At 51.6% G+C, this 23,911-nt stretch overlaps 7 protein-coding genes across 7 annotated transcripts; 3 read left to right on the top strand and 4 right to left on the bottom strand.

Annotated features, from left to right (window-relative positions):
• Positions 1 to 547: 547 nt before the first annotated feature.
• PtrM4_011220 (Iron only hydrogenase large subunit, C-terminal domain protein) lies at positions 548 to 2,490 on the bottom strand (the record flags this gene model as incomplete). Its single annotated transcript, XM_001931062.2, has 2 exons — positions 548 to 2,332; positions 2,386 to 2,490. 2 exons carry the CDS (start codon positions 2,488 to 2,490, stop codon positions 548 to 550), a joined length of 1,890 nt encoding a protein of 629 aa, XP_001931097.1.
• Positions 2,491 to 3,487: 997 nt separating this feature from the next.
• On the bottom strand, positions 3,488 to 4,894 carry PtrM4_011210 (Atrophin-1 multi-domain protein; the record flags this gene model as incomplete). Its single annotated transcript, XM_066103013.1, has 2 exons — positions 3,488 to 4,618; positions 4,664 to 4,894. The coding sequence occupies 2 exons, from the start codon at positions 4,892 to 4,894 to the stop codon at positions 3,488 to 3,490; spliced, it is 1,362 nt and encodes a 453-aa protein (XP_065965215.1).
• A 656-nt stretch (positions 4,895 to 5,550) lies between these two features.
• Positions 5,551 to 6,168, bottom strand: PtrM4_011200 (uncharacterized protein; the record flags this gene model as incomplete). The annotated part of the gene is made up of 3 exons (XM_001931061.2): positions 5,551 to 5,779; positions 5,829 to 5,926; positions 6,004 to 6,168. The coding sequence occupies 3 exons, from the start codon at positions 6,166 to 6,168 to the stop codon at positions 5,551 to 5,553; spliced, it is 492 nt and encodes a 163-aa protein (XP_001931096.2).
• A 1,273-nt stretch (positions 6,169 to 7,441) lies between these two features.
• PtrM4_011190 (Ion-trans multi-domain protein) lies at positions 7,442 to 14,140 on the top strand (the record flags this gene model as incomplete). The annotated part of the gene is made up of 6 exons (XM_001931060.1): positions 7,442 to 9,157; positions 9,206 to 10,192; positions 10,243 to 10,543; positions 10,604 to 12,340; positions 12,388 to 13,486; positions 13,537 to 14,140. 6 exons carry the CDS (start codon positions 7,442 to 7,444, stop codon positions 14,138 to 14,140), a joined length of 6,444 nt encoding a protein of 2,147 aa, XP_001931095.1.
• A 2,461-nt stretch (positions 14,141 to 16,601) lies between these two features.
• PtrM4_011180 (uncharacterized protein) lies at positions 16,602 to 16,994 on the top strand (the record flags this gene model as incomplete). Its single annotated transcript, XM_066103012.1, has 1 exon — positions 16,602 to 16,994. One exon carries the CDS (start codon positions 16,602 to 16,604, stop codon positions 16,992 to 16,994), a length of 393 nt encoding a protein of 130 aa, XP_065965214.1.
• A 780-nt stretch (positions 16,995 to 17,774) lies between these two features.
• PtrM4_011170 (REB1, Myb superfamily protein) lies at positions 17,775 to 20,246 on the bottom strand (the record flags this gene model as incomplete). The annotated part of the gene is made up of 3 exons (XM_001931057.1): positions 17,775 to 19,653; positions 19,710 to 19,750; positions 19,803 to 20,246. The coding sequence occupies 3 exons, from the start codon at positions 20,244 to 20,246 to the stop codon at positions 17,775 to 17,777; spliced, it is 2,364 nt and encodes a 787-aa protein (XP_001931092.1).
• Positions 20,247 to 22,443: 2,197 nt separating this feature from the next.
• PtrM4_011160 (uncharacterized protein) lies at positions 22,444 to 23,330 on the top strand (the record flags this gene model as incomplete). Its single annotated transcript, XM_066103011.1, has 3 exons — positions 22,444 to 22,921; positions 22,971 to 23,129; positions 23,188 to 23,330. The coding sequence occupies 3 exons, from the start codon at positions 22,444 to 22,446 to the stop codon at positions 23,328 to 23,330; spliced, it is 780 nt and encodes a 259-aa protein (XP_065965213.1).
• Between the last annotated feature and the right edge of the window lie 581 nt (positions 23,331 to 23,911).

Below are 23,911 nucleotides of genomic sequence, written 5' to 3'. Positions count from 1 at the left end.
CCTTCCTTCCTTTCCATGCTATCCCTGCCCAACCTGTACTAACCCACGGTACCGGCGCGGGGATATCTCGGGACCTAAAGGATCTGGTCAATGTGAAACAAAAGGGGGCGGGGACGTTGTACAAGGTGATTCCTCGTAGTTACTTGGGTTTTCGCTTTCCCTTCCGATCGATTAGATGGATGGATGGGCTGGTATGCGCGTGTGCGGCGCCGATGGCGTCGTGATGTGCCTTGCCGCTCCGCTTGCTCCCGCTTCGATACCAAAGGGGGTTGGGTTGACATTTTGGGGTTCACACGACAGGTGGGCTATGCCTTTCGCTCTTTTGTTAGTGGTGTGGATATGCGGTAGGATGAGTGAATGACCGAATGTGAAGATTTTGACTTGAAGATATGATTTTTACCGAATTATTTGACTAGCAGTTTGTACTGTACTGTACGTAGTCATATTTCTATCGTGACATATCTATCAAACGCCCAACCCAATGCCCATGCATGCCGATGATAGTGATAGTAACGAGGACAATAAGAAAGAAAAAAGGAGAGTGCTACTACCATCCACCTCCTACGGTAACAGCTAGGCCAGCGACTCTTTCCATATCACTTTGCTTCTTCTTCCCAACATTGCTCTCGACCTTGATGTAGGACGTGTAGATCAGTTTCTGTTGATCTACGCCCGTGATACTCGACCAATGTGCTATGACATCCTTGATACGGGATCTCAATATGCCATCTACGATATCTTGATCGGCTTGGCCACTTGTAGTGACAGGCTTAGTGCCCCGATCTTCGACACTGTTGGTCTTTTCGTCTTCTTCTGAATCCGTGCCCGAAAAGTAGGCATCGTCGACCCTTGCCAGCCACTCTTTCTGCTCTTTGGGCCCGGGTTTTGGTACGGGTGCATCTTCATTCGCTTGTTGGATGCCTTCGTAGACGCGCACTTCTTCCACTTCTTGAACCTTGACTTGTCCACCGCCGTTTGTGCACCCGCCGGGACAAGCCATGACTTCCACATAGGCATAGTTCTTTACGCCTTCGCCTATAGCCGCACCGGCCCCTCCCGGCCTTCTACTAACACCCGTTTTGCCACCGGGTAGCCGACTAGCCTTTGCAGGCTTCAGTCGCCGTACCAAGTTCTGGATATTCCGGAATCCGTAAAAGCGCGCCGCCTTGATTATGGTTTCAGAGTCACGCACGACCGAATATTCGACCACGTCCGCATTCCGCCCTCTCGCCACAGATATCGTCGATCCCGGGTTCTGCGCTTGGTACGTTTGTAGTATGTGATATAGGTATCCGCCAGAGGGTCCGGCGAGTGCGCTTTGGTTCTTCCGACGTGATGGAGGGAAAAGGAAAGCATCGAGCTTTGAGTCGGGAAATGGCGTTCGGTCCGCCGAAGGGAGCGATGTTCGGGGAAGACTAGCAAAGTTGATACCGCGGGCGGCAGCAAGATGTAGTAGTTCTCGAGCCGTAATCACACAGTCTGTGTCTCGTATTTTTTCTTGCGTTGAGTCGTGGCTGGGTAGCCAGGCGGCAGACGTAAGCTCGCCGCGACTCGCTTCAAGCTTCTTGTCGAAGCACGGCATAATTGCGAGATGCCATATCTGCGACGGGGGTACGTTGTAGCGTTCGCTGAGAACCGACTTGATCAAGGTGCCAGTAAGCGCCTGGGGAGACTTGAGACGCGAGAGGTGTGGTAGAACATATGGATGTGTCTTTTCGGCGTAGCATATCCAGCCTGGGCACGCCGATGTGAGGATGGGTGCTTTCGGCGTGATATCGATTGCGCCCTCGGACCCGGGCTTTGGCGACGCCTTGGCTGCTTCGAGGGCCAGCGCTTTCGTGACTTCGTCTGCTGCTGCAACAAGGCAGGCTTCGCGCATGGCATTGGTGTCGATGACCCAAATAAAGTCGCTTCCCTGCTGTCCCCCATCCCTCAAGCCAGAGGGTCCGCTAAGGAGCTGCGAGATCATGTTTCCAGCCTCTGCCTCGGAGACATTGAAGACGGCTGCGAGACTCGCGCGCGCCTGCGGTGAGACGCTCGCCACAAACAGCTTTCCCTCAGCATGACTTCCCTTCACACCGTTAGTTGCACCGTTAGTCGTATTTCCGTTCACGACCCCGTTGTTCCCGCTGGGTGCCAGCCATGGTGCGCGCAATGACGGATGTGTATCCAGCGTGCTAAGGACTTCGGTATGCGATTGCAGTGACACCAAGACTGCTTCCGCACTAGTCACGCATCCGGAACATGCGAGACAATCTGTAAGCGATATCGAGGCAGGCGGTGGCGGTTCCGAGGCAGCGGCCTTCTCTTCGGTGGTGACCTCGTAAGCATTCTAGCAATTGTTAGTATTAGCCGCAGATAGCGCAATGCCAGGGAGAGTCATACTGCATTCTCTGTTTGCTGTACAGGTATTGTTTCTATGGGCTTTATACACGCGACACCAGGAGATATGAAGTCATTCAAGTCATCGGCCGAAAGAATGGCGCTCATATTGCCGCGTAGCGGGGGAGGGGTATTGCGATGCGATTTGAGAAAACAGAGTTCAAAGAGAACGATAGAGATTGGAACACCGTCCTATGCAGAAGCAAAACCTGTGCGACACCAGAAAGAGAAAGAACGCAGTCAAATACAAAAGTCCAAAATCTCGTCCCGATGTCGCGGCGAAAGACCCTTTGCCGTCACGCAACCGTGGAGCGCGCCGGCCTATCGATAGGCTTGCATTTCCAAACCTTTCTGACAAACCACCTCCGCGGCCCATCGCCACATTATAACGCAATCACGCTGTCAATCTTCACGTGATAACCCGCCTTGGTCGCATTCAAGTTAGCTGCCGCTCTGCACGACTATAGGTACGGTAGTACTCTCTGCAGGGTTCCTACTATCCGGCAGTCTCATGTGCCCGCGCGACGGTCCCATAGACTGGCATATGCTTAGTGCTAGCGTCCAGCGAGTACCAAAGGAGTTGATGAATGTTTACGTAGTCGAGAGGCACACAAGCTTAGTCATACATGTGGAGAGACAAGCGTACGCCTCCTTTCAAATTAATATCATTCTAAATTCGATACGAGGATCAAACCTCTGTTAAGAAAAAACGTCTAAGAAAAGAAGAAAATCAACCGCATCGCGCCTCGCCTCGTCATTTACCATATGCTTCGAATGCCGTGCATCTTGTCCAGCAGAGAGTATCACAAAGATCAAACACCCAGTTATGCTTGCCCCATTCCTCCTCTTCCAACTATGCAACAAAACAAACGAACGAACACTGCAAAAGGGAGCCATGAGTCTGTCCATGTGCCCCATAGACAACAATAACATCGCAAAAACGCGTAAAAGATAGAACAAGCTTCATGCTAACTAATACAAACTTTATAGTGCCAGAATTGAACCTTGTAAAAAGAGCCCGAATAAAGGAGAAACAGGTCGTGTAATGTTGTGGTGCTCTATAGCTCTGAACACACTATTGCCATAATCTTATCGATCTGCAATTCTATTGGTCACTGCTACTATTCTCCACGCCGTTGGTCCCGTTCGTCAGCGAGTGAAATTTATCTGGCCTGGGGCTTGATTTCTTGATTGGGGGATCCAGAATCGTAGGACTGGACAGGGGCTCCAAGCTCCTAACAGGAGGAAAGATGGGTGTCTCGGACATTTGATGGCTGGACACTGGTCGCATGCCGTCGTGTTTTGATGGTGCTGGAATAGGGTCTGGCAACATACGAGCTGGCATTTGTGCTGATGGGGAGGGGACTATTCTCATCGGTGCTGGTGCTGGCGCTGGCGATGACATGTGTGCAGGCATGGGAGCCGGTGAGCTGTGTTTGGTGGGTGAAAAGGACGGTCGATGAGCTGAGCTCGGTGGAAAGGATGAATGCGGACTATTGAAGTTGAAGCTCGGCGGTAGGCCATGAGCTAGACGAGGTGAAGCAGCCGGCGAGTGTTTTACTGGAGAGCCACCCGGGCCTGCAGCTGATGCTGGTCGGCTGAAGCTTCGCGAATATGGCGCAGGTTGTGATGGTACAAAGTTGGAGCTGAATGGATTCGGTCCGCCGAACGAGCTACCATTTTGCTGCGGTTGCGGCATGTGGAAGCTCTTGTTTGGGCTGCTTGGGATTCGCTCTAGGTTGTATGGCGGGGGTGATGATGTAGGGTAACTGTTTCTAGGATTTTGGCTCGGAGACAGCGTGCGGGTTCGTATTGGCGACGACATGCTGCCGTTCGCACCCTTTGTTGGTGATCCGTACGCCGCCTCCGATCTTTGGATACCAGGTGGTCCAAGAGCTTGGCCGCGTGGGGATAGACTTGGGCCATCAGCCCATGGCTGAGCCGAGTGCGTGGACGGTTGATATGCTGGTATGTGTACCTGTTCAGGCCGGCGCGCCGGTACAGAAGGCTCTGCGCCGTTTTTCTGTACCTGGCTATTAGAGGACGGCGACTGTGATGTTATCCGCAACTTCAAAGACGGAAGTTTCTGCTGATCCACCTCTGCCTCCTTGCGTTTGCATGAAGTACAGACAAATACGAATTTTGAATCGTCGGCCTGTTCTTCTGTGATGCCGTGGCACTTCATGTGTTGCCAGACATTGCACTTCTCGCATGATATCTGAGGCGTATTGTCGTTCTGGGGAGGTCAGTGGGAGCATGGATGATTGATCAAGTAACATACCAGGTTGGAGCCGTACGTGCCACACTTTTCGCAGTCAAAGAACCAGTCCTCCTCTTCGTTCAGTCTCTTGAGATCGCTCTCGTGTTTCTTCATCATTGCCTTCAAGTGTCGCTCTGACAGCCTGGCGTTGTTCGACGCTAGCTTTTGTTCGTCCTCTTGTAGTCTACGCAGCTCCTCTTCCTTGAGTATTTTGGCCGTCTCACGCTCCTTGAGCCGCTGCTCGCGTGTCATCCTGCGGGAATCGTGCGCTTCCTCTAGTTTCTTCTGCTTTTCTTGCTCCGCTTTGGCCATTGCAAGCTCCTCTTGCCTCCTCCGTTCGGCTGCCTCAGCCTCCTCAACCTCCTTTTGCTTCTCGAGTCGCGAGGAAATGCGAGATGAGCGCTTGGCCATGGCTAGCTTCTGCATGTTCTCCAACTCCTTCATCTTGCAAGCCTGCTTCCTTGCCTGTTCCTCAGCCTGACTTTGCAACACGGGGATTACATCCTCCTGAAGGCGTTTGAGTAGGACCTTCTCGTTTGGGTCGCGACTCTTCCGGATAATGTTCATGTATTCCTGGTAGTCTTCCAACGTGACGCAGATGCATTCCCACTTTTTGCCTCCGAGACCGCTGTCAGCCTGCTGAGTCTCCTGCTCCGCCATCGCATGTTCCTCCTCAGCGGGCTCCTCTGGTTCGGGAGTGGAAATCTTTTGCCGCTTACTCGATCGTGATCCTTTTGATTTTTTCGGCTTCGGCTTCGACTTGGCTCTGACTGGCTCGGGTGGCGGCGGTGGGTCCGTAAGTCGATACATGCGGTTGTCGTCCAAGACGAAGAGCGACCTCTCCTGTGAATCCCAGCCTGTAGGCTCCATGCGCTACAGTACACTGTCAGCTATTGCCCGTGATTATTCTACACGCTACTCACCCAAAGCGTCTGCTCGCTGTCTGTTGCCGCCATCCTCTCCCTGATGGAGTTTGGGTTGTTCAACGTCCATACGGACAGCTGTTGTAGTACTCGTATCTTGGTAAAGACGTCGAGGTCGTAGAATTTGGCGGGCTCCTCTTCGGTCCCGAAGGGGTTCCGAGCAGGCGCTTTCGCAACATACTGGCGGCGGGTGTATTCATCGAATATCTCGAGCCTAAAATAACATTAGTATGTATGCGACATGCGCAATTGCGAAGACTCACGTCAAGCCTTTGTGTGACGACACATGCTTCAGCAGCGCTAGGCCAATCTGCGCCAGTTTCTCTGACGGCTGGGGCTTGAGGCATTCGGACTCCAACTCCTAGATATGGGTGAGTTGAGGTTGCATCTAGAGTGTGTATTGCGCGTCTTGTGACGCTCGGCGCAACCTGCACATACCTCGATGTCAAGGTCCTTGTCGATCTTCACAGCATCGCCGAACAGGCTGATGTACTGGGCAAGGTTCGCAAACTCCCACATATTGCGCAGCCTCTGTAGTGTGCTTGGCTCCTCGACGGCTACCTCCGTCTCCATTTCATCCGCGGCGCGCTTCCGAGACGGCATGGCTGCGATGCCTCGCGTGCGGCGACGCGTGTGAGGGAGATGCGGTCTCCAAGGGCCAGCGTCGACGTGTGGGGATATTATGTGTGTATTGAGATAGTGATACGGAAGGTCGTGGTCACGGGTTGGATTATGGGCGAGGCGGTGATGTGTTGAATGTGAGTAGTGAGGTTCATATGTCGCGTCCAAATTGTGGCTCTCCCGCGGATATCTGGGATGGCCTAAAGGGGTAAGTCTACACCTGCACAATGCAAGTCCAATCTTGAAAGGGGTCCACAAGCTACTAGTAGAGGCACGTTGTAAATGCTTGGACTTGCTTATTGCATGTATTGCTATATATTCTGCTCGTAAAAGCATCGCCATGAGGATGGGGTGGCTTCCAGCGACGACGTTTGCTGGACATGTGCACGTCTACCAAGCGATGGACTCGCAGCATGAAACAAAAACAAAACTCCAGAGCAGGTGGATGGAGCCCAATTTACACACATGCCACAGTCAGTACCTGGACGAGTATATGGCATGCGTGAATAAAATCGGTTGTGAAGATACACAGTGAGCAAACCATGTTCGTTTTCGGACATGTCCGCCGCGCAACTGCAAGCCTCAAGCCTCAAGCCTCAAGCCACGCAAGCGCAAGGACGCACGCGCCACACCTCTCCACACTGTGGCTCAGTAGAAGTGGCATGAGTGGCTCGTGTGGCGCAAGGGGCTCTCGCAGATTGCGTAGTAAGCTGTCAGCTTCGTTTCGGATCTCGTATAGCTCACTGTTTTAGTTTCTTGGGTCCTGTATCATCGACATGGACGCGACTGACGTGCAATGCCAGTCGTGTACATGGCAGCCCAAAGATGTTTGTCGTGGGCTTGTAGTAGCTAGTTCGATAGTACATGCACGACATGCAACTAAATATAATTCAAGCGGTTCCTGGACGTCTGCGGAGTTCAGCCCTAGCCTAACCGTCTTCGTGTGCCCTCTTCTCGTCGCTGACCGGGGCTGACCCCGGTTTAATGTGGCTTTCTGAGGACTGTGGGTGTGCGCATCCAAGGCCGTCCCGCTCTTCTTCACTTGTTCATTCACCATCGCTTTCCTAAATACTCGACACGCGTCCTTTGATTCCTGCGCTGAGCGTACATATCCCGCTACCGCCTTTGGTCTCGCATTTGCCCGCTCCGACACCGACACTCGCTTCTTTTGATCTCCATCTTGCATGTACGCGCGATAACGAATAGTTGGGGTTGATGCCGAGTTGAGCGCCGCACTCGCACCCAGGACGCCCCGATGTCCTACCAAGATGCCAATCATGGCCGGAGCCAGAGCCACCAGTCAATACCTCTGCAAGATCTCAATCGCCCACCAGACGAAAGCGACCCGGATGCGCCGCAGCACAGGCGGACCCTCAGTAACCGCGGCCGCAACCTGCTTAGACAGACGGGCGCCATGGCGACAGGAGGACACTTTCGAGACTCGCAGTACTCTCCCATTGCAGAGGTGTCGCCCAGCCCCACGCGACATGCGCACCCCCCGCAGATAAACACCAATGTTCCCCCGGTGGGCAGTGGCATACGGAGCGTGGAAGAGGATGCGGGTTCGCCTTTGGATGCAGGCGCATTCCAGGCGGCCATAGGCTTTGGCATGAGCATGGATTTCCAGGGCGAGACATCACCACCGATAGCAACCCAGGCCTCGTCACATTTATCCTACATCCCATACGAGCATGGACACGAACACCCTCTTGAGCCCTATGCTGACAGAGCAACCTCGGAAGACCACGGTTACTTCTCTCCCACCTACGACGATACCGCCCGCCTGACAGATCCGCAACACCTCCAGCCCATGAGCGGGGCTACAGCTCCTTCCACCCCGGTCGAGCAGCAAGACCGATCGAGCTTCCAGAGTGTGCGCTTTCTCAGTCCGGGTCATGCCTCATCAGGAGCACGCCTTGGCGACGATATTGGCCAGGTTGAGGCTGCGACTGGCAACCTGCGAGACTCTAGAGGAAGGAACCGATCTTTGTCACCTGGCCAGTTCGAATCGCCTCTACATCGAGCTGGGACCATTATGCGGAACATATCACAGCGTGTCGTCAACGTCAGTAACGATTCCCAAGTTGCCGAGAGAACTATTCGAAGAAAGTCGACTGTACACCACGCACGTCTAACCGCACCACCTGCCTTTCCATCACTTCCGGAATATGCCGCCGATGGCCCTACTTCGCCTGCTCCATCCACACCAACCGAGAAGCCGCCCTCGCCTGTGGTTTATCAGAACAGGCCAAGCGCACTATGGCAGCGCCCGCCAAATCCCTTGCGAGGCAAAAGTCTGGGCATCTTTCCTGCCGATAGCAAGCTGAGAATCAAACTCTGCGACCTCCTCGTACATCCAGTCACCGAGCCCTTTCTTCTCATGCTAATCATCATCCAAACGGTACTCCTAGCGGTTGATGCGCGTACAACAGCCCCGTACGATCCCAGACGGAGCAAGACAATCGATACATTCAGTGCCATTGACTACGCTCTGCTAGGTCTTTTCACCATCTATACGTTGGAGGTCATTGTTCGTATTATCGTCTCTGGCTTCATCATCAATCCAGTCGAATACAGCACTATCAATCGACAAGTGGGCCTACGGGAAGCGCTCAAGAGCAAAGCAAACCAGCTGTTTGGCGGTCTGCAGCGACAACCTTCACAAAGAAAAAGCGGTAGCAACACTGACCCAATTCAACAACAGCCATCGGTAATGCGAACCTTGACCACCGCACAGATGAATCCAGATTTCACCACAAACGATCCACGGCAACTGCAGCGGGCTCGCTTGGCACATAGAGCCTATCTCAGGCATTCCTTCAATCGGACTGATTTCGTTGCCGTGGTCTCATACTGGGTCGCTTTTCTTTTGGGTATGCGAGATGCGCAGAATAGCCGCGTCATTCTCGTTTTCGAGATGCTGAGCTGTCTGCGAATCATCCGTCTTTTAAATCTCACCAGTGGTACCTCCGTGAGTCCAGATTCTCCCCCGCATAGCTACATACTGACGCTCTCCTAGGTCATTCTTCGGAGTCTAAAGAAAGCTGCGCCTTTGCTGGTTAATGTCGCATTTCTCATTGGCTTCTTCTGGCTTCTTTTTTCCATCGTCGGTGTCCAGAGCTTCAAGTCGAGTCTTAGGAGAACCTGCGTATGGAGAGATCCCAATGGGAATGAAGACTTCAACAACGCCGATCAGTTTTGTGGTGGCCACCTACTCAACATCGACGGCATCCATCCAACAGGTTACATACCTGCTCCAGGCATGCCTGCAGGTCCACCGGAGGGCAAAGGCTTTCTGTGCCCAAAGGGTTCGGAGTGCGTTGAAAGCACCAACCCGAACAACGATACGCAAAGCTTTGATAACATTCTCCAGTCCCTTGAGCTGGTTTTTGTCATCATGTCATCCAACACCTGGTCTAGCTTGCTTTACACCGTGGCGGACACCGACTACCTCGTCAGCTCCATTTTCTTCATTGTAGGGATACTGGTCTTGAGTTTGTGGCTCATATCTCTACTAATCGCGGTCATCACTTCCTCTTTTCAAATCATCCGCGAAGAGAGCAAGACAAGTGCATTTACCGGAGAAGAGATCAAGGAGGAAGACACAGAGGACAGCGGAGAAAAACAACGCGTGAGCAGTCTTAAACGCTGGTATGACAAGACGTTGTGGCTATGGGTGTCTGTGATATCTTTTGGGCTCGTTTCTCAGATGATGAGAAGCTCGAACATGAGCGATTTCCGTCAATTTTTCATCAACTCGGCAGAAAGCATCGTTACTCTCATACTGTTCGTGGAGATCATCATACGGCTCATTGTTGATTGGAGACACTTCTTCAGGAGCAAGCGCAACGTTACCGACCTTGCGCTTGCCATCATCACTGCCATCATACAAATCCCGGCTATCAAAGAGGCACACAATGGAAAAGCGTACGCTTGGTTGTCCATCTTCCAGATCATTCGGGTTTACCGTGTTGTGCTGGCTGTTCCGATGACGCGAGACCTTATTGTAAGTGCTGTTCGCCGCTATTTGGACCATCTGAACTAACAAATATCAAGATGATAGTCTTCGGCAATGCAGGCGGTCTACTGAACCTGATTCTCTTTGTGTTTTTGTTAACTTTCCTGGCTTCCATCTTTGCTTCACAGCTCTTCCGAGGAGAAATTCCAGAGCAAAATGATGGGGAGGACACACGTGTGCCCTTTTTCAACATCTACAACTCCTTCTTGGGAATGTACCAAATCTTTTCCAGCGAGAACTGGACTACTATCCTATACAGTGTTACTAGTGCGCAGAAGGAGTTCGGCACAGCCTGGATAGGAGCATCTTTCTGCGTCATGTGGTTCATCTTTGCTAATCGTAAGTCGCAATATTGATAGTCTACTTCTGATTTGTCATCACAGACTAATACCTTTGTAGTCATTGTCTTGAACATGTTTATTGCCGTCATCCAGGAGAACTTTGATGTTTCCGAAGATGAGAAGCGTCTACAACAAGTCAAAGCGTTTCTTCAGCAAAAGGAAGATGGCCTGACATCGTCCACTGGCAACCTATCTCTGTCGTCTATCTTTAAACTCGGACAAGCGCGTCGTAGAGATCCACTAGACTATGGCCATGCCGCCACCGAAATGCTACTCAAAGACGCGGTTGTCCGTGACTTCCTCGATGAGGGCAATGGCAATCACGGTCCAGCAGAAGATGATCCTCGACCGGGCATTCATCCGGCGAAGACCGTAGTAGGATCTGGCCTCATGTCCACTTGGTGGCAACGATTCTTGCGCCGGATCGTCCACCGGGAACCAAACCCCTTTTACGCTCCCTTGGATTTCGGCCGTGCGTATGAGGACCTGGATCCCCGAAGAATGGCGAAAGAGGTTGTTTCAGCTACGGAAAGACGAAAAAAGGCTCAACGAGAGTATCTTCGAAACCATCCCAACTACAACGTCTCTCTGTTCATGTTCAAAGTCCACAATCCGATACGCAAACTATGCCAGCGCGTTGTAGGCCCCGGCCGGGGTGGTGACCGCATCGAAGGAGTCGCGCCATCCGTTCCCATCTGGTATGCATTCTCGGCATTCATCTACGCGGCGATCATTGCCATGGTACTGTTAGCATGCATTACCACGCCACTTTATCAGCGACAGTACTTCATGACCCACGCATTCAGCGTGAAGAACTGGTTTGTATGGGTAGATATGGGTTTTGCCGTTCTCTTCACCATCGAGGCACTAATTAAGGTTATTGCCGATGGCTTCTTCTGGACACCCAACGCCTACTTCCGTGGTTCCTGGGGATTCATTGATGGCGTTGTGTTGATCACCCTTTGGATCAACGTTGGCACGTCCTTCATGAACGAAGGTCAAGTCACTCGGACTGTGGGTGCCTTCAAAGCATTGAGAGCTCTTCGCTTGCTCAACATCAGCGATAGTGCACGCGACCACTTCCACTCGCTCATCGTCCGCGGATGGTGGAAACTATTCTCGGCCGCGTTCGTCTCACTGAGTTTGCTGATTCCATTTGCCATCTACGGACTAAATCTTTTTGTTGGTCAGCTGCAGACTTGCAACGACGGCAGTTATCCTGCAGGTGCTGACCTTAGCAACTGCGTGGGGGAGTACGACAGCAGCCCTTTCAACTGGAATGTGCTGGCCCCACGCCAAGTTTCTAATCCCTACTACGATTTTGACAACTTCGGAGACTCTCTCTTCATATTGTTCCAGATTGTATCTCAAGAAGGCTGGACAGACTGTATGTGGTCTGCAATGAGCATCACGGGGGTATTCACGCAGCCAGAGCCCAGGCAATCGCTGGGCAACGCTGTTTACTTCATCATCTTCAATTTGCTCGGCGCGGTCTTTGTGCTTACCCTGTTCGTTTCTGTCTTTATGCGCAACTACACTGAACAGACAGGGGTTGCCTTCCTTACGACCGACCAGCGTTCTTGGCTAGAATTGCGGAAACTCCTTCGTCAAGTCTCCCCATCAAAGCGCCCATCATCAACCAAACAGAGGGAGAGTTGGGAAGAGTGGTGTTATCGGAGAGCTGTTACCAAGACCGGATATTGGCACAAATTCATCACGGGTGTCTTGATACTACATCTCGTGCTACTTTGTTTGGAATGGTACCCAGGCTACGGTCCATGGGAGACTGCGCGAGGTATGTATCGTGTCAGCAATCTTTGTACTGCCAACTAACATATCTAGACTACATATTCCTTGCGCTTACCATAACTTTCATTGCGAATGTGGTCATTCGAATCATCGGTCTCTCCTGGCATCGGTTCCGAAAGAGCGCCTGGGACATGTTTTCGATCTTCGCCGTGACAGGAACCTTTGTCACATCAATTCTTGTGTTGTCCAAAGGGAAGGCTAATGGGCGAGTCTTTGTCCAGCTTCACAAGCTCTGTCTTGTCTCGATTGCATTCTTGCTCATTCCCCGGAACAACCAGCTTGATCAGCTATTCAAGACTGCCGCAGCAAGTTTAGCAGCCATTGCCAACCTCCTTGCTACATGGTTTGTCCTGTTCCTGGTGTACGCCATCGCGCTCACACAAACCTTTGGTCTCACCCGATTTGGAGCCAACGAAACCGACAACATCAATTTCCGAACGGTACCCAAAGCTCTCATCTTCTTGTTTACCATGAGTGGCGGTGAGGGGTGGAACCAATTCATGGAGGACTTCGCCAACGTCGATAAACCCTATTGCACGGTAGGAGATGGCAAGTACTTCAACAGCGACTGCGGCAGTCCCGAGTGGGCACGAGCTCTCTTCATTACATGGAACATTCTGAGCATGTACATCTTTGTCAACTTGTTTGTCTCGTTGATATACGAGAGTTTCAGTTATGTATATCAACGAAGCAGTGGGCTATCTGTCATTAGCCGAGAAGAGATTCGTCGGTTCAAACAAGCTTGGGCAGAGTTTGACCCTAACGGGAGTGGGTACATCTCGAGAGATGTTTTCCCGAGGCTCCTCGGGGAACTGTCTGGCATTTTCGAGATGCGTATCTACGATGGTGACTTCACCATTGGTTCGCTGATTGAAGAATGCTCCGTAACAAGCCGAAGGGAGTCAAATCTCCCGGTGCCAGGCCGCGAACCGACCAAGGAGATCGACATTGATAAACTCAACCGTCGCCTGTCGCAGCTACCGATTAGCGAAATACGTCGCAGACGAGCACGCATGAATACGTTCTATGAGGAGGTGCTTGTGTCAAGCGACCCAGATAGAGGCATCCAGTTCTCTTCACTGCTGATGATCTTGGCTCACCACAAGGTCATCAACGACAACAAGAGCTTGAGGTATGTAGCACACGTCAATGAAAGTATGGAGTTTACTAACATTGTCACAGACTGGAAGAGTTCTTGAGGCGCAGAGCTCGCCTACAACGTGTCGAAGAAGCCGTTCGGCGCAACGTAGTTGTGGGGTTCTTCGATACACTGTACTGGGCGCGACGTTTCCGTCGAGCCATGGAGCTCAAGAAACAAGGGCGTATGGCAACAGTGCCTCAATTTACGGTCCCTGAGATCTTCATCGACGACGAAGACATTACGAATGCCAAACGGGGCCAATCTCCTGCAATGGGAAGCCCGCTTTTCTCACCACAGGACCTGTACCTCCCATCGCCACGTAGTTCTCTGGAGCAAGGCAGGAGCCGAACAAACTCGATCGCGCAAAGGCCAAGCAGAACAAACTCGATTCAACAAACACCGACAGGGTCACCTACACGGGGAAGCCTCCAGCCATCGCCGTTTTCATTGTCAGGCGAGCAAGACTGGCAGTTTGCGTCGGCACTTAGTCGGCCGCCCAGCCCACTCGAAGTTGACAGCGGGCAGGTGGACAATCGCAGCCGTGCAAATAGCGCAGTCAGTGCGGCAGATGTTTTAGAAGTGCTCGACAACTCTGCATGGGGAGAGTCGATAAGGAGGAGTTTCACACAACGGAGGCGCAGTTAGCGTCGGTTCGAGAAGATGCAAATTGGGGACGGTCCATGAAGGATTTCATGCGCTTATATGGGAACTGGATGGGCAGGAGCGGGTTCTGTCGATCAGGAAGAAGGAATATGAATATGTGATTGGCTAGTGGGTAGAAACCTGGCCAGGGGGCCTCGGGGTCGACGAGGCGAAGACTGTTGCATAAACGTCTGGAATGAGTGGAAACGTGTGCAGCCGGCATCAACCCGACCGGCACTAGCTCAATTGCGGGTCGGGGGGGGCGAGACTACGATGAAGGGGGAATGGGATGGGGGATTGGATCGTGTTTATACTGGTGTAATGGTGGGTGGTGTAGGTATACTTTGGGGCCATGGCATTGCATAGCGGCGGCGTTGAGCGATTGAGCGAAACGGCTTAGACATTACCTATTCACATGAATGCTTCATCATTTCTTAGTACGTCTTATTCTTAGCGAAGAAGCATGACAGTGACAGAAAATGCCCGACATGTCCGAGCACGTGGCGGCGTACTTGCCGGAAAAAGAGCATGTGTTGGAAGGGTAAAGGGCAGAGGGTAGGCTCACATCTCTGACAAAAGCCGTGGCCAGGACAGATGCGATGATGGGCATTTGCAGTAGGGCAGCAGGTAAGCATGGCAGAGAGGATGCGCTAACAGCTTGGGTGACACACGCGTACCATACTAAGTGAATACTTGGATCAGCACGTGCATGACGCAGCTGCTGGGCTAGACTATCGACGACATGGTGGCCGTGGCTTTGCTTACATTGGAGGGGCAGCTGCCATGTCAGGTGTAATGTAATGTGTGGACTACACACATTCTCTCTCGTTGTTATCAGCGAACTCAACTCAACTCAACTCAACTCAACTCAACTCAACTCAACTCAACTCAACAGTACGCAGCTGCGCAGTGTGTAGCTGAAACGCAGACTCGATCTGTCTACCGATGCAGGAGGCGGCTGTAGCTAGGGCGAGTTTCCAATTCCCCGCACGCCTCTCTGGAAACAGCAGACAGCGTCTTCGCGAGCACACTACTGCTAGACGACTTCCAGCCCGGCAGCCACCACCTCTGGTACGCTAGACATGAAGCCGCCACCTCCCGCCTAAGTCATCCTCTCTGGCGGTAGCAGCACAGTCCGGACTGCAGTCGTGGAGCGACGGATGCGTCTGAAACGCTGGACCGCCGTCAGACAGGTCGGGACAAGTCGGCCTATTCTGCTTGTAGCCACGCTCGCCGGTCGCAGCCTGTTGCGTCACACGCGCAGTACTCCGTCTCGAGACAGACAGCCGGCATTATCACGATGCGGAGACACTGCAGGTTGCATCTACTGACAGACGGGCTTGTTATAGGCTGGTCCAGCTCTGCCACCACGGCATGCTCAGGGTCATCACGTCTGACCTCGCCCAAGACGGTGCAGTCTGGCCGGTCAAGACGTGTGTCTTCAACAGCACTTGATGGCTGCTCGAGGCTCCTGGATCATGATGCAGCAGCAGCAGCAGCACGCCAGTGGGTGTATACGAGAGCAAGCGCACATGCCCATGCTGGCAGCACCGTCTTGTGCACCAGCCGCCATCGTCATGTGTGCAGAGCGCGTCGCGTGTCCAAAGACAACAACAACAAAAAACAAAGACATTCAGTAGCACTTGACTCAAGCAAGAATAGCAACCCAGCCTTTCCAATCACTATGAAGCCACCAACGGCTCACTAGCCACGATGCTCCATGTCTAGAGAGGATAATGCCGTCGATAGACATCATCACCTCACTTACTGTAAGTACTATCGATTGCATGCTCGAGGAAATGAAGAAAAGCAATCATTCCGCGGCATTATCGCCGCCCTGCTCTCCCGCTCGCTTGTTTCCAGACGGCCGATCAAACAGGGCAGGCCCCCTCCTCTTCACGCCTTCCCGACAGGGATGCGCGCGGTCCCGCGCCCGACAAGGTTTTGGTTCTGGGACGTAACACGCACTGGCAAAGCACATGCGATACGCAGCTTAAACATCGCCCATCCGCAGCTCTTTTTTTTTTCTTTTCTCTTCCTCAAGAGCTGGATACTTCTTCCTCACATACCTTCGTTCCTTGTCCCGTGCCCAGTGCTTGCTCGCCTTCTCACAATATACTTAACTTGACCAGAGTTGACCTCCCTTGGCCATTTGCATAAATCCGAAGCTGGTCTATACGAAACCTTGTTGCACTGAGCCTCGTCACCAGTCGCCCGTTACACGTCATCCCTTGTGATTCGCGAGTCGATCCGCTATCCGATACCGTGGTTTTATTACTACCCCCCTTACTATCTGCCTTGCATTGTCGCCGACAGTTGCACCTATCTATACCGACCCTCCTCGACAAACTTCGCACGCTTGTCACCTCCACCTCATTATTGCTTGAGAACAGCAATCACTCCACAAACTCAGACTTAATCAACTACCAAATCACCCCACGGGAATCCCGCCTTCACCACCAAGATGCCTTCATCAACCCGCACCAACCGTTTCCAATCCTTCACCCCTCTCCGCAGCACATCCGGCTCTCTCCGCCGCCTCAAGACGGCCTTCAGCCCTACCCGCAACTCGATGCGCTCGGCATCACCTTCTTCCATTATGACGACATCAACCACAGAGCCTCTGACGCGCAACTCATCGCCTCACAGCCACCGCAGCGCCAGCTCCGACTCGTCGTCCATCAGCCAAATGCTCGCCATGCATCACAAGCCCAGCGTCCTCGAGTTTGAAATGCAAGAGGAAAAGGACCTGTTCGAGCAAGGCCTCAATGTCCTCGAGCCGCGACCCAGTCTGAGCCGTGGCGCGAGTGAAGTGCACGTCGTGGGCATCTTCGAGGTCCTAGATGGCAAGTGCTAGATGCATGCATGTCTACTTTGGTTTACCACTCTCGATTGATGCTGGTTTTGGGGTTTATGTTACATGCGGCTATGCCCTCTCATCTTTTTGCGAATGATTGGTGTCTTGGGTCTACCTGCTTGCTTGCTTGCTCATTCACTTCTACACTTTCTACACTTTTCTTCAAAACTTTCATATAGGGGGAAGACTATTTTTTTTACCGGCAACGGGCGGATTGGCGTTTTTAAACCTGCGCCCCCATCCCACCGACAAGGGAGGGGAGCTAACGATGGCGCGTGTTTGTGTCTGCGTGTGTGTTTCCTTGTACACATTTTTCTTTTTCAGTTTGCACGACCATCATAAAGGACGTTGGAATATTACGGCCTTTATATGCACCTGATTGGACTGGAACTCTGGAACAGGGGGATTGATGGATTGATCATCTTCTTTATCACGCTGAGATGTGGATATGAATAGACTGCTTGCTTATACGACTTTCTCCCTTTCGTGCTACACACTGTAATGTTAATGCAACTAACAGTACTTCCTACAGGATACATGTGTTTTCATCAACAGGACACATGTGATTAATCTCCTTGTTTTCCATCATTACAGAGAAAAGGACACGTGTTTCCTACAAAGTGTGACGTTGAGCTTCTAAAACACGTATGCTTCCTCCATCTCTACACATCTAAATAGACGAGAAATAGAAATTTAAAACGCCTACAAAATGCATCGTTTATCCAGAAAATTGAAATATCCTACCAATACACACGACACCAAGGTTGAAGCCCTCGTCGCTTAATGTATTCCATTAACCTCCATGGGCATACTCAACGACTCCAACTCCTCCTTCCGCCTACGATACAAATCTTGTGCCTCCCTTTCCCTCTTGTTCACAAATTGAACCTCTTGTCTCAGACTAGCCAGGCGTTTGGCAATGGCATCTTCTTCGCTATATAGGGCCGTGCGCGCCGTAACAAGGTCGTTCCTGCTCCTCTCCAGGGCGGCAAAGGCACCACCGATTTTGTCGCGGAGAAGGGCAGAGCGCTTCATGTAGCCGGCGTGGTGGGTAGCGAGGCGCTTTTCAATCTTGTTTGCGCGCTGAGCGGCGTCAATAATAGATTCCTGCGCTTGGTCAAAGGCTTGGACAAGGAGTTGGTGCTGATCGATTTCGTCGTCATCGTCGGTGTAGCCGGCGATGCCGGGAAGCATTGTTGTGCATGTGTTGTGGAGCGTGGACCAGGCAGTGTTCAGGTCAGAGAAGAAGGTCCTCTTGTCCTTGTCTTTTGTCATGCCGAGTTCGAGGGCAACTTCCATTTTGGCGCTTCGGAGGGCTGAGTCTGACATTACTTCTACGCGCTGTGTAGTGCCTGTTACGCGGCCGTTGCCAAAGTTCTTAACGTCGTTTGCGATGAGCTTGGCCATTTCGGTTTCGATTTCACGCTCGATGGGGTCCGAAAGGTCTAGCGCTCGCTTCATCATGGCGTCGATATCGACAAGTGATGGTCTTGGGAGGAACTTTTGCACCACCTGGGTCTGCCGACCAAACTCTGCCGCCTCCTGTGCCTCCCGCACTTCTCGAGCTCTCCGGTCCCGCTCAGCAGCATCTTCCTCGCTAATTTCGATTTCCATGTCTTCTGCTTGCTCTTCTGGCAGCTCAAACTCCCAGCTCTCTTCCTTTGGTTTTGGCAGTGCCGCAAGTCTGCTCTTCAAGTCTTGTCGCTTCGCTTGCTCCCGTAGCTTGATATCCCGGGGTGTTTGCCCAACAAGCTGCATGCTGCTGTCCTCTCCGTTCAGTCGCAGAGTGTCTCGAGGTGTCCGCATTGGTGTCGCTCCCGGTCCTTGACGCATGGGTGTAGCTCCCACTCCGCCGTTAGCCTGTCGAAATGGTGTTGCCATGGGATTTGGCGTTACAATCTGATGGCGTGAGACGGGACCAGACAGCGAAGCAGGTGCCTCGTCCTCGACAAAATCTGGGTTGTCTCCACCGAGTAAGGCAGACTGCGTCTCTGTTCGCATCCGAGCGTTTCGTACTTCGTTTGCGACAAAGTCTTCTTCTTTGGGTGCCATGGGTGTGCGAATGGGTGTGTTGCCAACAATGTTTGTATAGTTTCCGATCAGGCCCTGGGTTGCTATGTTGTCGCCGCCACCCGCCATGATTGCGCGTTGCCCAGTCGTACCCATCTTGACAATGTCTTCCAACTCAGCCTCCCCGACCTGCGGAGATGGAAGCACTAGAGCGCGCCGTTTGCTGCTCTGTTCTGCTTCTCGTATCTTCTGCGCTTGTGCCGCCTTAGCATAAGACGCTGCAAGACCTCCCGACTTCTCGTCCTTCTTCTTTTTCCTATCCCCTCCGCCGTCCTCCTGAGACTCCATCTTCCTCTTGTTTGCAAGCTGTTGCTTACGTGGGTCGAAGGCCTCTCGCTGTTTCTCGTTGCGATCGAGCTCTTCGGTCGTGTCGAAGAAGCCAGCTGGAACTTCCTTCTCGAGCGGTACGTCGGCGTTGTAATCGATATGGTTGCCCTTTTTCGGAGTGATCTTGATGTTTATGCCAGCTGCCTTTAGCTCTCGTCGCTTCTGGAGCAAAGCGAGTCTCCTCGATTCCTCTAGTTGTCGCTCACGGGCCTTCCGCTTGGCCTTCTTACCACTGACGTTTGCCAAACGCGCGCGTGCCTCACTGTTTGTCTTGGTTAGTACTGGTAGCTATGAAAGGGAGTCATGGACAATACATACGATAACATCTCCTTGTCGTCTTCCTGCATATCGATGGCATCCTGGTTCAAGTCAGTACGTCTTGCACACAGTTCATGTACGGTGGCTACGTACAGGGCGCGCCGGTCGACTCTCGGCGTAGGCGTCGACCTCGCCAGGGCGCAACCGCCGGACGTCTTCTGCTGATGGAGCAGCAGCCTCTCCACCTTCTGGGCCCGCCAGCCCGAGATCACCAGACTCCCTCGCTTCTTGTTCATCCAAGAGCTTCTGATAGCGCTCAAGACATTGCGTCGCAGTCCGTCCGACGATGGGCGCAATCGTTCTCCATTGCGTCGGGAGCAGTTTGGCCATGGTCAAGAGCTTCTCGTCATCCTCGCGAGACCATTCTGTCTTCTTGATGGACGGGTCCAACCAGCTGTCCCAGCGGGACTTGCATTGTTTCGCGCTCTTCTTGGAGAGTAGAGAGGCGCATCGTGACCACTGGTTCAGACCGTATTTGCTGATGGCAGCCTTGAGTACCTCGTCTTCGACGTTGGACCAGGAAGATGTGACGACCATTTTGGATGGCCTCGTGGGGTTGTGGCGGGATGGCGCGCGTCGATTAACTTGGGTTGATGAGTCCCTCGATCGCGAAACTGAGAAGTTCAAAGGGCCGCGGATACTAGCGCCTTGGCGGAGCCAGGTACCGTGCAGAACATGCAAAGGGAATGTTATAAGTGCGACTTGAAGCAAATGGAAGAGAACACATTCTTTGAATCTCTTGTGAGAAGAAACTGTTCTGTGGGTGGCTAGTCGGGGTTCTTTTGGTCCATGAGTATGCATTCACTTGCCCGTGAGCAACCACAGTCACGGTGACGTAACGAGTCAGATATACAGAAGACACTACTCTCCAAACTGCTGCCATACTCCGCAATCACCTATATCAACATGTCAATTTCACTTTCACGGCAAATATCTCGGACATCATCACCGCTGTCCCACTGCATACGACGTTCTCGAGCATGCATTCAATGCATCGCCCTTCCTTATAGGCATTACTCAGATGCAAGCTCAAAGTCCTCAGGTGCGGTGAAAGAGGTGAACCAGAAGTCAGACGAAAAAACCACAGAAGAAGCAAACCCCAGGAAAAAGACGCAAGCAGAGCTCGACGCCGAAGTCATGGCAAAGTTGCAGGGACATGACAGCGAAGGAGGCGCAGCTGGCATTGAGTACGAAGATGGAAAGCCAGCATCAATGAAAAGAAGTGTCAGGAACAACATGTTCAGATACATATGATCCGACTTATATGTTTAAATCGTGTTTGTTCGCTGTCGACTCAACAAGGTGTACAAAGGTATGCCATATTTGGAATGGACGTCTCTCTAATATACTAACATTATTGACAGCAAATCTCTTTTGCACATGGATGCGACGAATCTTGTCTGGAATGATTTCTAGCCTGCTATTTTTCTCTTGTAGAAATGAATGGTCCTCTTCGGCGGCCCAACATGCTCAGGGATCTTGTGAGGCAGAACGAGCAGCAAGCTAGCGTTGGCAGCCGAGTGCTTCCGATGGATCATATGTCAACTATGGATTATTTGCTACTACATTGGGATTTTTCTTATTATTTTTAATGACTCTCAATGCTTCTGGTCGCTACTTTACTAACATCTTCTTGGCCTGACAATGCTGCTGCTAGCAGCGTGTCTAATCATGCAGGTGAAGTACCGGTAAAGGACTAGAGAATAGCTTTGGCATCCTAGCAGACTCATTTGATGCACCGTTGACTTTACATTAGCTTATGATCTAATGCTTACTCGGTACTTGTTGTTCCGCACGTGTAGATACCTGCCGAGTTTTGCATTCCACGTGAACACGCGGAAATCGGCTAACCCAACATGTACTACCCTGCCCGGAGTTCTTGCCGCCTCACATAACGCTGACGCCATGTCAATATCATCTCTCTGCAACTGCTCTCAGGAATAACTTCTTGCAAGACACATAGATCCAACCATGAGCGGTAACACTAGACCGAAGAAAAAGCGAAGAGGAGGAACTCGAAGCAGAACAGGTATGTCCACGAATACTCATCGGCACGCCAAAACGGCTAATAAAATCAAGGCTGGTGCGTCTGCTATATTTGTTGTTCTTGCGTTCTACGTTCTGACAGTGTTGCCTTAGCACTACCTGCAAACGTCGACATACTCGCTGCGACGAGAAAAGGCCCGTTTGTGGAAACTGTGAGCGCCTGAACCTCGAATGCGAGCTGCCTGAGGACAATACATGGTTCGCTCTACATGTCGATGCAGGACACGAAGAACCCAACTATGATGCCCCGTCCCTTGTTGATGTCTTTAGACTACGCATGAATGATCTGGATCTTCCCGAGGATTCATCGTCAGGACAGACTTACATACCGGTGAATAGTATCTCACCATTGGAATCGGAATCCACAGGAGCAGGCAGTCAAAAAAGGAAGATACGATTGAACCCAGAAAGCGCTTTTCTCCTACAAACATACGTGCGGACAGTCGCTACCTGGATGGACATCTTCGATCATGGGAGTACGTATCAGCACAAAGTTCCGCAGCTAGTCCTCTCGTCACCACTTCTGTTTCATTGCGTTTGTGCCTTCACAGCGAATTACCTAGCTCTATCAAACTCGAGCCATGACCCTTCATGGGAAGTCACAGCCGTCAAGCATTATGGTGAAGCTTTGCGTCTACTAATCGAAGCATTGAGTATGTCGTCACACGAACATGCGCTAACCGCAAGTATGCTGCTGTTAAGCTATGAGATACATACAGCTCAGCGATCAGAGGACTATCGACGACACTTCTTGGGTTTGACGGTACTTATTAAATCCCGACATGTCACTGCACAGTCAAATGGAACCGATGTGGCCAACTTCTGGATTTACATCAGACATCAAATTGTGGTAGCAATGGCAAGCGAGCAGCCACTAATATTAGACCCTGCAGAATGGGAAGTATCCTGGAAAGAGGGCGAGATAAGAGAAGATGTACTTGGAAATCATGTCCTGTGGATATTAGCAAGGGTCATCAACCTCGTTTTTGGACCTGATGGCCTGACAGAAGCCGGGAAAGAGCAGCGCCAGGGTTTCTTGACTGAGATTGAAATTTGGCGAAAGGGACTTTCTGACACCTTTGTTGGTATTCCGTACGGAGATAAAGATAAGGACGGCTTTTGCAAAGTTTACTTCCCCGTCGCGGCCGCTGCTGCTGCAGCCTTCTGTACGCACATCCACGTTTACCTCTACATAACACAAGCTGAAGTCACAAGGGTATCACATAGTTCACATACTGCTATATGCAGAGCCAGTGCTCCAAGATGAAGCATATATCCCCTTGATCCAAGATCAAGCCATGCAGATCACTAATATAGCAATCTCTGATTTCCCACCGTCACTAATGGTCTTTTCGACGCATGGCCTATTTTATGGTATGTATTCTATCAAAATATGACAGTATGTCAGAGAGCTGATGCTATTGTGCTGTAGCCGCAAAACACATCCATGGAATTTCTCGCAAAGCACGCATCTGGAATATCTTGAATGAAGTTGAGAGGCAAACCGGCTACAACACAGGAACGACAGTGAAGCTTCTCCAAACACTGGTCGAGCAAGATGCTCAGCATCGATAAGCAAGCATCTCATAGCCATGACCGTATAGATTGGTACTGTTGGTTACTTTTATAGCTCCAGTACGTTGGTAACACCAGACACCTGACATCGGAACGAGCCGTCTTGCCGGCTGTGGGCTACCGCGGGAGCAAGAAAAGTAGGGAAGCGCTAGCCACGAACGAATGTATTGGCGGTCACCCTTCCCGAAATGTTATATCAGGGTCCGAGAATCTAGCCTATCATCTCGTTTGTCGTAACATGGCATTCAGCCACGACGTCACAAGTGCAGTATGCCAGCGCGTAAATCACGATTGCTGCTATCGATACTCTAGTTCTTGAACGTACGTAGTGTGTCTGTCATATTCGGATTTCCAGGGGATATTAATCGTTTCACATTAGCGATATTGTTCCTTATCAATAATGTCCTTTCCATCTTATCAACTGGTATTGGCATGGTTGACGGTGCGCCTTGCGCGAAGGCTTGTATACGGGCGGGACTTCGCCACCTGCACAGCCCACGTCCTGCATGCAGTGGCACGTGAACGATTAGGCAACAATAAAACTTGAATACCACTTTGCATATCCCATGTCTGAACAAGCG

The sequence above is a fragment of the Pyrenophora tritici-repentis genome, chromosome 1 (genome assembly GCF_003171515.1).
Source record: "Pyrenophora tritici-repentis strain M4 chromosome 1, whole genome shotgun sequence".
In the NCBI taxonomy this organism is placed as follows: Eukaryota; Fungi; Ascomycota; class Dothideomycetes; order Pleosporales; family Pleosporaceae; genus Pyrenophora; species Pyrenophora tritici-repentis.
Note: the sequence above shows the minus strand (reverse complement) of the source record. Positions and strands in the feature narration are given on the sequence as shown.